The following is a 10,821-nucleotide window of genomic DNA, read 5'->3' as shown; positions in this document are numbered from 1 at the left end:
CTTCATGTATGAAACATTCAGTAATCTCAGTCTCATATATCATCTCAGGGTTGAACTTCTTCCACTATGTGAATCCCCCCTCGACCCCTGAGGCTCATTTCATTTTTGTTTCTGTTTAGTCACATCTTTTCCTCACCAACATCACTGTGTCCCATCTGTCTCATCTCTTCATCATCACTGTCCATTTCTACGTCTTTTCTGGTGTCTTCCACCTCAGCTTTCCTCTGGTCCTCCACTTTCCTGGTTTCATCCTGTCGTTCAGCTGCATCGTCTGTCTGACTTGGTGGAGTGATCACATGGGGCTTCTTAGGTGCTGCGGGTTTGAGGGAATAGTCATTCATTCAGTCATTCATTCAGAAAAATGGTCTAATAAAATTACAGTGAGAGTTTATATTTTCAACTCAGAGGAGTGAGCATTATTTTTGGTTAAAATAAACAATGAAAGTCAGCGTTATGATGGCAAAGAACTGTTTTGTGATGAACGTTACATTTTCAGATTTGAAAGACATTCATCCTTTTGACCAAACTAACATTTTAACCAAAGTATATAAAATGATAGTTTAGTAGGACACGTGTTCTTTTTTTCACCTCTTTGTTCCTCCTTCTCTGTCGCTGTCTCTTCATCCAGGTGTCGTTTGGAGGGTTTTGTTGACTTCAAACCTTCAGACTTGTCATTCGAGTTTCCTTCTGTGTTGTCCTCCTCTCCTGCAGTCAGATGGTTTAATACCTCATTATCATTTCTTGTCTCATCCTCTTCATTCTGTCTCATCTCACAGGACATCTCCAACTTTGTAGCTTTAAATTGAAGAGAAAAAAACATATTCAGCAATCATATAGGTGTTGAAAAGTGTTTATATGACACCTATGTTAGTCCTTGATGTATTTCTGTAGTCTTACCTCTGTACGTGAGGAGGTAGACAGTGCTGGAGCTGATGAACAATCATTTTGAAGTTATTATTTGCATAGAAAAACAATAAGGGGACAACATGTGGTGAACACTTACAGATAAAGAAATCCCAAATTATTGTACGTAAAATCAAAAAAAAAATTTTTTTAACATACCTGAAAGTCCTGTCCTCTGCAAACAGCTGGTGTCTAACCTGAACGGTTCAACAAAAGAAAAAACCAGTGTCAGCAAATGTCTTTTTAATGTTGATCTTTCTGTTGCTGTGTTTTAAATGTGTAACATCTTAATGGAACAGATTAAGTTAAATCTTTCTCACCTCGCTGACATGAGAATCATTACACTCATACCAGGTGTTGTCCTCAGACAGGACGGTGGCTGTGTAATGTCCACCTCTTATACTGCCCATGTGATCCACCATCCCATACAGTTTGTATGTCTTGGTCTGCAACGAAGAACACAGTCAGGGACATGAAATGATTTTACAAGCAACTAAGACCATTCAAATGAAAATCACAAATAAAAATAACTTTTCTTGCCTCCAGCTGTAATTCACATGGCACTTCCACACAGCAGTCTGATTTGAAATGTGACCTGGTGTTGTAGTCAAAGTCAAATCTCTTGAGGAGAAGAATCAAGATCTGAGGAGCTTCCACCATCTCACATCTCTGAATAACACAAGAAACATCATCACACACTATATCCTTTAACACGGATTATTTTAATTTGATTCCATTATTAAAATTGACCTGGATATTGTTTGTGTTTTCATTTTCAGGTCAAAACTCACACTTGTTGCTCCTGTTTTCTGTTTACAGTCGTTGCAGTACATCATGTTGCCACTAGAGTAAGTTTTTGTTTGGAAAGTCCTCTTAAAGCTGCTCTCCTGTGGGAACACACATGTTGAAATAAATGGCATGTTAGCTCAGCATGCTCACATCACATATAAACACTCAACCACAACTGTGAACTCTGTCTGCTCACCACACTGTAGGTTGTATCACTGGTGTCTTTCAGTGACAGAGGGAGAGTCCAGAATGGATTTGTCTCTTCATTGATGATGTGATCTTTGGAGCATTTTGTTGTGTCTCTCATCTGTCCTCGGAAAACCTTGAGGAAAAAAGTCATTTCCAACACAGCATTGTGATTTGTTCTCCTGTAAATAACATAGTAGATTTAGTAAGTGCTCACCTCAGAGGCCTCTGGACTGATATGATGTAAAATCTTCTGAAGACATTCAGCTGCATCACGTTGTTCATGAACTGCAGAAGGAAACATTAAACTGAATCTGATATATTCATTTTCTTCTCAGCACCTTATGACTGTCCAACTTACCATTTTCAATCTTCAGACTCCTTGTGATGTTTCCTGTTCTACATGTTTTTGTCTTCAGGTCAGTAAAGATTTGTCTCAGCTCTCGATCTGTTTGTGGATCCAACCTTTAGGAAGACAGCAGCTTCTCAGTGAACACTGACTGTTTACTGATTGATGTGCTCAGCAACAGAGTTTTGCACATTTGAAACACCCTTATACATTCAAATGACTCATCTTATAACACAGTGTTTCTTGTTAACATTTTACATTCAAAACGGTTTTCCTTGTACTCCTGCAGATAAAACAGCTGATTCCAACCTGTGGTGGATCTCAGTGGTCATGAAGAGAACCTGCAGGACACTGTTGAGGTAACATGTGGCTCCCTGATTGATCAGGCCATGATGACGTCTCTGTGGTGGAGTCACTTAAAGGACAGAGAAACACAGAGTCATCACACCATCACCAGCCATTTATAATGAATCACATCATTCAATATGTAGCAGTCATTGACAAACAGCCCTTTCATATTCCATAGCATATTAACAGTATTTGAGAGCAGAGTAATGCTCCATGCATTGTGTCCTTTTTTTAACACGTCTAAATCATCGCTTGTCCATTAATAAAACATTCAGTAAGCTCAGTCTCTTATATCATCTCATCTCTGGTCACATCTTTTCCTCACCAACATCACTGTGTCCCATCTGTCTCGTCTCTTCATCATCACTGTCCATTTCTACGTCTTTTCTGGTGTCCTCCACCTCAGCTTTCCTCTGGTCCTCCACTTTCCTGGTTTCATCCTGTCGTTCAGCTGCATCGTCTGTCTGACTTGGTGGAGTGATCACATGGGGCTTCTTAGGCGCTGCGGGTTTGAGGGAATAGTCATTCATTCAGTCATTCATTCAGAAAAATGGTCTAATAAAATTACAGTGAGAGTTTATATTTTCAACTCAGAGGAGTGAGCATTATTTTTGGTTAAGATAAACAATGAAAGTCAGCGTTATGATGGCAAAGAACTGTTTTGTGATAAACGTTACATTTTCAGATTTGAAAGACATTCATCCTTTTGACCAAACTAACATTTTAACCAAAGTATATAAAATGATAGTTTAGTAGGACACGTGTTCTTTTTTTCACCTCTTTGTTCCTCCTTCTCTGTCGCTGTCTCTTCATCTAGGTGTCGTTTAGAGGGTTTTGTTGACTTCAAACCTTCAGACTTGTCATTCGAGTTTCCTTCTGTGTTGTCCTCCTCTCCTGCAGTCAGATGGTTTAATACCTCATTATCATTTCTTGTCTCATCCTCTTCATTCTGTCTCATCTCACAGGACATCTCCAACTTTGTAGCTTTAAATTGAAGAGAAAAAAACATATTCAGCAATCATATAGGTGTTGAAAAGTGTTTATATGACACCTATGTTAGTCCTTGATGTATTTCTGTAGTCTTACCTCTGTACGTGAGGAGGTAGACAGTCCTGGAGCTGATGAACAATCATTTTGAAGTTATTATTTGCATAGAAAAACAATAAGGGGACAACATGTGGTGAACACTTACAGATAAAGAAATCCCAAATTATTGTACGTAAAATCCAAAAAAAATTTTTTTTAACATACCTGAAAGTCCTGTCCTCTGCAGACAGCTGGTGTCTAACCTGAACGGTTCAACAAAAGAAAAAACCAATGTCAGCAAATGTCTTTTTAATGTTGATCTTTCTGTTGCTGTGTTTTAAATGTGTAACATCTTAATGGAACAGATTAAGTTAAATCTTTCTCACCTCGCTGACATGAGAATCATCACACTCATACCAGGTGTTGTCCTCAGACAGGACGGTGGCTGTGTAATGTCCACCTCTTATACTGCCCATGTGATCCACCATCCCATACAGTTTGTATGTCTTGGTCTGCAACGAAGAACACAGTCAGGGACATGAAATGATTTTACAAGCAACTAAGACCATTAAAATGAAAATCACAAATAAAATAACTTTCTCTTGCCTCCAGCTGTAATTCACATGGCACTTCCACACAGCAGTGTGATTTGAAATATGACCTGGTGTTGTAGTCAAAGTCAAATCTCTTGAGGAGAAGAATCAAGATCTGAGGAGCTTCCACCATCTCACATCTCTGAATAACACAAGAAACATCATCACACACTATATCCTTTAACACGGATTATTTTAATTTGATTCCAGTATTAAAATTGACCTGGATATTGTTTGTGTTTTCATTTTCAGGTCAAAACTCACACTTGTTGCTCCTGTTTTCTGTTTACAGTCGTTGCAGTACATCATGTTGCCACTAGAGTAACTTTTTGTTTGGAAAGTCCTCTCAAAGCTGCTCTCCTGTGGAAACACACATGTTGAAATAAATGGCATATTAGCTCAGCATGCTCACATCACATATAAACACTCAACCACAACTGTGAACTCTGTCTGCTCACCACACTGTAGGTTGTATCACTGGTATCTTTCAGTGACAGAGGGAGAGTCCAGAATGGATTTGTCTCTTCATTGATGATGTGATCTTTGGAGCATTTTGTTGTGTCTCTCATCTGTCCTTGGAAAACCTTGAGGAAAAAAGTCATTTCCAACACAGCATTGTGATTTGTTCTCCTGTAAATAACATAGTAGATTTAATAAGTGCTCACCTCAGAGGCCTCTGGACTGATATGATGTAAAATCTCCTGAAGACATTCAGCTGCATCACGTTGTTCATGAACTGCAGAAGGAAACATTAAACTGAATCTGATATATTCATTTTCTTCTCAGCACCTTATGACTGTCCAACTTACCATTTTCAATCTTCAGACTCCTTGTGATGTTTCCTGTTCTACATGTTTTTGTCTTCAGGTCAGTAAAGATTTGTCTCAGCTCTCGATCTGTTTGTGGATCCAACCTTTAGGAAGACAGCAGCTTCTCAGTGAACACTGACTGTTTACTGATTGATGTGCTCAGCAACAGAGTTTTGTACATTTGAAACACCCTTATACATTCAAATGACTCATCTTATAACACAGTGTTTCTTGTTAACATTTTACATTCAAAACGGTTTTCCTTGTACTCCTGCAGATAAAACAGCTGATTCCAACCTGTGGTGGATCTCAGTGGTCATGAAGAGAACCTGCAGGACACTGTTGAGGTAACATGTGGCTCCCTGATTGATCAGGCCATGATGACGTCTCTGTGGTGGAGTCACTTAAAGGACAGAGAAACACAGAGTCATCACACCATCACCAGCCATTTATAATGAATCACATCATTCAATATGTAGCAGTCATTGACAAACAGCCCTTTCATATTCCATAGCATATTAACAGTATTTGAGAGCAGAGTAATGCTCCATGCATTGTGTCCTTTTTTTAACACGTCTAAATCATCGCTTGTCCATTAATAAAACATTCAGTAAGCTCAGTCTCTTATATCATCTCATCTCTGGTCACATCTTTTCCTCACCAACATCACTGTGTCCCATCTGTCTCATCTCTTCATCATCACTGTCCATTTCTACGTCTTTTCTGGTGTCTTCCACCTCAGCTTTCCTCTGGTCCTCCACTTTCCTGGTTTCATCCTGTCGTTCAGCTGCATCGTCTGTCTGACTTGGTGGAGTGATCACATGGGGCTTCTTAGGCACTGCGGGTTTGAGGGAATAGTCATTCATTCAGTCATTCATTCAGAAAAATGGTCTAATAAAATTACAGTGAGAGTTTATATTTTCAACTCAGAGGAGTGAGCATTATTTTTGGTTAAAATAAACAATGAAAGTCAGTGTTATGATGGCAAAGAACTGTTTTGTGATAAACGTTACATTTTCAGATTTGAAAGACATTCATCCTTTTGACCAAACTAACATTTTAACCAAAGTATATAAAATTATAGTTTAGTAGGACACGTGTTCTTTTTTTCACCTCTTTGTTCCTCCTTCTCTGTCGCTGTCTCTTCATCCAGGTGTCGTTTAGAGGGTTTTGTTGACTTCAAACCTTCAGACTTGTCATTCGAGTTTCCTTCTGTGTTGTCCTCCTCTCCTGCAGTCAGATGGTTTAATACCTCATTATCATTTCTTGTCTCATCCTCTTCATTCTGTCTCATCTCACAGGACATCTCCACCTTTGTAGCTTTAAATTGAAGAGAAAAAAACATATTCAGCAATCATATAGGTGTTGAAAAGTGTTTATATGTCACCTATGTTAGTCCTTGATGTATTTCTGTAGTCTTACCTCTGTACGTGAGGAGATAGACAGTGCTGGAGCTGATGAACAATCATTTTGAAGTTATTATTTGCATAGAAAAACAATAAGGGGACAACATGTGGTGAACACTTACAGATAAAGAAATCCCAAATTATTGTACGTAAAATCAAAAAAAATTTTTTTTTAACATACCTGAAAGTCCTGTCCTCTGCAGACAGCTGGTGTCTAACCTGAACGGTTCAACAAAAGAAAAAACCAATGTCAGCAAATGTCTTTTTAATGTTGATCTTTCTGTTGCTGTGTTTTAAATGTGTAACATCTTAATGGAACAGATTAAGTTAAATCTTTCTCACCTCGCTGACATGAGAATCATCACACTCATACCAGGTGTTGTCCTCAGACAGGACGGTGGCTGTGTAATGTCCACCTCTTATACTGCCCATGTGATTCACCATCCCATACAGTTTGTATGTCTTGGTCTGCAACGAAGAACACAGTCAGGGACATGAAATGATTTTACAAGCAACTAAGACCATTAAAATGAAAATCACAAATAAAATAACTTTCTCTTGCCTCCAGCTGTAATTCACATGGCACTTCCACACAGCAGTCTGATTTGAAATATGACCTGCTGTTGTAGTCAAACTCAAATCTCTTGAGGAGAAGAATCAAGATCTGAGGAGCTTCCACCATCTCACATCTCTGAATAACACAAGAAACATCATCACACACTATATCCTTTAACACGGATTATTTTAATTTGATTCCAGTATTAAAATTGACCTGGATATTGTTTGTGTTTTCATTTTCAGGTCAAAACTCACACTTGTTGCTTCTGTTTTCTGTTTACAGTCGTTGCAGTACATCATGTTGCCACTAGAGTAAGTTTTTGTTTGGAAAGTCCTCTTAAAGCTGCTCTCCTGTGGGAACACACATGTTGAAATAAATGGCATATTAGCTCAGCATGCTCACATCACATATAAACACTCAACCACAACTGTGAACTCTGTCTGCTCACCACACTGTAGGTTGTATCACTGGTATCTTTCAGTGACAGAGGGAGAGTCCAGAATGTTTTTGTCTCTTCATTGATGATGTGATCTTTGGAGCATTTTGTTGTGTCCATCAGTTGTCCTCGGAAAACCTTGAGAAAAAAAAAAAGTACAACACAGCATTGTGATTTGTTCTCCTGTAAATAACATAGTAGATTTAATAAGTGCTCACCTCAGAGGCCTCTGGACTGATATGATGTAAAATCTTCTGAAGACATTCAGCTGCATCACGTTGTTCATAAACTGCAGAAGGAAACATTAAACTGAATCTGATATATTCATTTTCTTCTCAGCACCTTATGACTGTCCAACTTACCATTTTCAATCTTCAGACTCCTTGTGATGTTTCCTGTTCTACATGTTTTTGTCTTCAGGTCAGTAAAGATTTGTCTCAGCTCTCGATCTGTTTGTGGATCCAACCTTTAGGAAGACAGCAGCTTCTCAGTGAACACTGACTGTTTACTGATTGATGTGCTCAGCAACAGAGTTTTGCACATTTGAAACACCCTTATACATTCAAATGACTCATCTTATAACACAGTGTTTCTTGTTAACATTTTACATTCAAAACGGTTTTCCTTGTACTGCTGCAGATAAAACAGCTGATTCCAACCTGTGGTGGATCTCAGTGGTCATGAAGAGAACCTGCAGGACACTGTTGAGGTAACATGTGGCTCCCTGATTGATCAGGCCATGATGACGTCTCTGTGGTGGAGTCACTTAAAGGACAGAGAAACACAGAGTCATCACACCATCACCAGCCATTTATAATGAATCACATCATTCAATATGTAGCAGTCATTGACAAACAGCCCTTTCATATTCCATAGCATATTAACAGTATTTGAGAGCAGAGTAATGCTCCATGCATTGTGTCCTTTTTTTAACACGTCTAAATCATCGCTTGTCCATTAATAAAACATTCAGTAAGCTCAGTCTCTTATATCATCTCATCTCTGGTCACATCTTTTCCTCACCAACATCACTGTGTCCCATCTGTCTCATCTCTTCATCATCACTGTCCATTTCTACGTCTTTTCTGGTGTCCTCCACCTCAGCTTTCCTCTGGTCCTCCACTTTCCTGGTTTCATCCTGTCGTTCAGCTGCATCGTCTGTCTGACTTGGTGGAGTGATCACATGGGGCTTCTTAGGCACTGCGGGTTTGAGGGAATAGTCATTCATTCAGTCATTCATTCAGAAAAATGGTCTAATAAAATTACAGTGAGAGTTTATATTTTCAACTCAGAGGAGTGAGCATTATTTTTGGTTAAAATAAACAATGAAAGTCAGTGTTATGATGGCAAAGAACTGTTTTGTGATAAACGTTACATTTTCAGATTTGAAAGACATTCATCCTTTTGACCAAACTAACATTTTAACCAAAGTATATAAAATGATAGTTTAGTAGGACACGTGTTCTTTTTTTCACCTCTTTGTTCCTCCTTCTCTGTCGCTGTCTCTTCATCCAGGTGTCGTTTAGAGGGTTTTGTTGACTTCAAACCTTCAGACTTGTCATTTGAGTTTCCTTCTGTGTTGTCCTCCTCTCCTGCAGTCAGATGGTTTAATACCTCATTATCATTTCTTGTCTCATCCTCTTCATTCTGTCTCATCTCACAGGACATCTCCAACTTTGTAGCTTTAAATTGAAGAGAAAAAAACATATTCAGCAATCATATAGGTGTTGAAAAGTGTTTATATGACACCTATGTTAGTCCTTGATGTATTTCTGTAGTCTTACCTCTGTACGTGAGGAGGTAGACAGTGCTGGAGCTGATGAACAATCATTTTGAAGTTATTATTTGCATAGAAAAACAATAAGGGGACAACATGTGGTGAACACTTACAGATAAAGAAATCCCAAATTATTGTACGTAAAATCAAAAAAAATTTTTTTTAACATACCTGAGTGTCCTGTCCTCTGCAAACAGCTGGTGTCTAACCTGAACGGTTCAACAAAAGAAAAAACCAGTGTCAGCAAATGTCTTTTTAATGTTGATCTTTCTGTTGCTGTGTTTTAAATGTGTAACATCTTAATGGAACAGATTAAGTTCAATCTTTCTCACCTCGCTGACATGAGAATCATTACACTCATACCAGGTGTTGTCCTCAGACAGGACGGTGGCTGTGTAATGTCCATCTCTTATACTGCCCATGTGATTCACCATCCCATACAGTTTGTATGTCTTCTTCTACAATAAGAACACAGTCAGGGACATGAAATGATTTTACAAGCAACTAAGACCATTCAAATGAAAATCACAAATAAAAATAACTTTTCTTGCCTCCAGCTGTAATTCACATGGCACTTCCACACAGCGGTCTGATTTGAAATGTGACCTGGTGCTGTAGTCAAAGTCAAATCTCTTGAGGAGAAGAATCAAGATCTGAGGAGCTTCCACCATCTCACATCTCTGAATAACACAAGAAACATCATCACACACTATATCCTTTAACACTGGTTATTTTAATTTGATTCCAGTATTAAAATTGACCTGGATATTGTTTCTGTTTTCATTTTCAGGTCAAAACTCACACTTGTTGCTCCTGTTTTCTGTTCACAGTCGTTGCAGTACATCATGTTGCCACTAGAGTAAGTTTTTGTTTGGAAAGTCCTCTCAAAGCTGCTCTCCTGTGGAAACACACATGTTGAAATAAATGGCATGTTAGCTCAGCATGCTCACATCACATATAAACACTCAACCACAACTGTGAACTCTGTCTGCTCACCACACTGTAGGTTGTATCACTGGTATCTTTCAGTGACAGAGGGAGAGTCCAGAATGGATTTGTCTCTTCATTGATGATGTGATCTTTGGAGCATTTTGTTGTGTCCATCAGTTGTCCTCGGAAAACCTTGAGAAAAAAAAAAAGTACAACACAGCATTGTGATTTGTTCTCCTGTAAATAACATAGTAGATTTAATAAGTGCTCACCTCAGAGGCCTCTGGACTGATATGATGTAAAATCTTCTGAAGACATTCAGCTGCATCACGTTGTTCATGAACTGCAGAAGGAAACATTAAACTGAATCTGATATATTCATTTTCTTCTCAGCACCTTATGACTGTCCAACTTACCATTTTCAATCTTCAGACTCCTTGTGATGTTTCCTGTTCTACATGTTTTTGTCTTCAGGTCAGTAAAGATTTGTCTCAGCTCTCGATCTGTTTGTGGATCCAACCTTTAGGAAGACAGCAGCTTCTCAGTGAACACTGACTGTTTACTGATTGATGTGCTCAGCAACAGAGTTTTGCACATTTGAAACACCCTTATACATTCAAATGACTCATCTTATAACACAGTGTTTCTTGTTAACATTTTACATTCAAAACGGTTTTCCTTGTACTCCTGCAGATAAAACAGCAGTTTCA

At 38.6% G+C, this 10,821-nt stretch overlaps 1 protein-coding gene across 1 annotated transcript in view; it reads right to left on the bottom strand.

Moving 5' to 3' along the window:
- LOC119027675 overlaps window positions 1-10,821 on the bottom strand; it is a 125,810-nt gene that overhangs the window by 1,290 nt on the left and 113,699 nt on the right. Inside the window, exons 72-111 of the mRNA XM_037113080.1 lie at window positions 9,984-10,079; window positions 9,733-9,861; window positions 9,514-9,639; window positions 9,353-9,390; window positions 9,189-9,220; window positions 8,880-9,086; window positions 8,428-8,604; window positions 8,064-8,169; window positions 7,767-7,870; window positions 7,623-7,693; window positions 7,417-7,542; window positions 7,223-7,318; window positions 6,972-7,100; window positions 6,752-6,877; window positions 6,591-6,628; window positions 6,426-6,457; window positions 6,117-6,323; window positions 5,665-5,841; window positions 5,301-5,406; window positions 5,004-5,107; window positions 4,860-4,930; window positions 4,653-4,778; window positions 4,459-4,554; window positions 4,208-4,336; window positions 3,988-4,113; window positions 3,827-3,864; window positions 3,662-3,693; window positions 3,353-3,559; window positions 2,901-3,077; window positions 2,537-2,642; window positions 2,240-2,343; window positions 2,096-2,166; window positions 1,889-2,014; window positions 1,695-1,790; window positions 1,444-1,572; window positions 1,224-1,349; window positions 1,063-1,100; window positions 898-929; window positions 589-795; window positions 137-313 (exon numbers count right to left, since the gene is read on the bottom strand). Coding sequence (XP_036968975.1) covers window positions 137-313; window positions 589-795; window positions 898-929; window positions 1,063-1,100; window positions 1,224-1,349; window positions 1,444-1,572; window positions 1,695-1,790; window positions 1,889-2,014; window positions 2,096-2,166; window positions 2,240-2,343; window positions 2,537-2,642; window positions 2,901-3,077; window positions 3,353-3,559; window positions 3,662-3,693; window positions 3,827-3,864; window positions 3,988-4,113; window positions 4,208-4,336; window positions 4,459-4,554; window positions 4,653-4,778; window positions 4,860-4,930; window positions 5,004-5,107; window positions 5,301-5,406; window positions 5,665-5,841; window positions 6,117-6,323; window positions 6,426-6,457; window positions 6,591-6,628; window positions 6,752-6,877; window positions 6,972-7,100; window positions 7,223-7,318; window positions 7,417-7,542; window positions 7,623-7,693; window positions 7,767-7,870; window positions 8,064-8,169; window positions 8,428-8,604; window positions 8,880-9,086; window positions 9,189-9,220; window positions 9,353-9,390; window positions 9,514-9,639; window positions 9,733-9,861; window positions 9,984-10,079 — 4,441 coding nt within the window. The remainder of the gene's footprint in view (window positions 1-136; window positions 314-588; window positions 796-897; window positions 930-1,062; window positions 1,101-1,223; window positions 1,350-1,443; window positions 1,573-1,694; window positions 1,791-1,888; window positions 2,015-2,095; window positions 2,167-2,239; window positions 2,344-2,536; window positions 2,643-2,900; window positions 3,078-3,352; window positions 3,560-3,661; window positions 3,694-3,826; window positions 3,865-3,987; window positions 4,114-4,207; window positions 4,337-4,458; window positions 4,555-4,652; window positions 4,779-4,859; window positions 4,931-5,003; window positions 5,108-5,300; window positions 5,407-5,664; window positions 5,842-6,116; window positions 6,324-6,425; window positions 6,458-6,590; window positions 6,629-6,751; window positions 6,878-6,971; window positions 7,101-7,222; window positions 7,319-7,416; window positions 7,543-7,622; window positions 7,694-7,766; window positions 7,871-8,063; window positions 8,170-8,427; window positions 8,605-8,879; window positions 9,087-9,188; window positions 9,221-9,352; window positions 9,391-9,513; window positions 9,640-9,732; window positions 9,862-9,983; window positions 10,080-10,821) is intronic.

Source organism: Acanthopagrus latus, chromosome 10 (genome assembly GCF_904848185.1).
Source record: "Acanthopagrus latus isolate v.2019 chromosome 10, fAcaLat1.1, whole genome shotgun sequence".
NCBI lineage: Eukaryota > Metazoa > Chordata > Actinopteri > Spariformes > Sparidae > Acanthopagrus > Acanthopagrus latus.
This window is presented reverse-complemented; position numbering and strand designations above follow the sequence as displayed.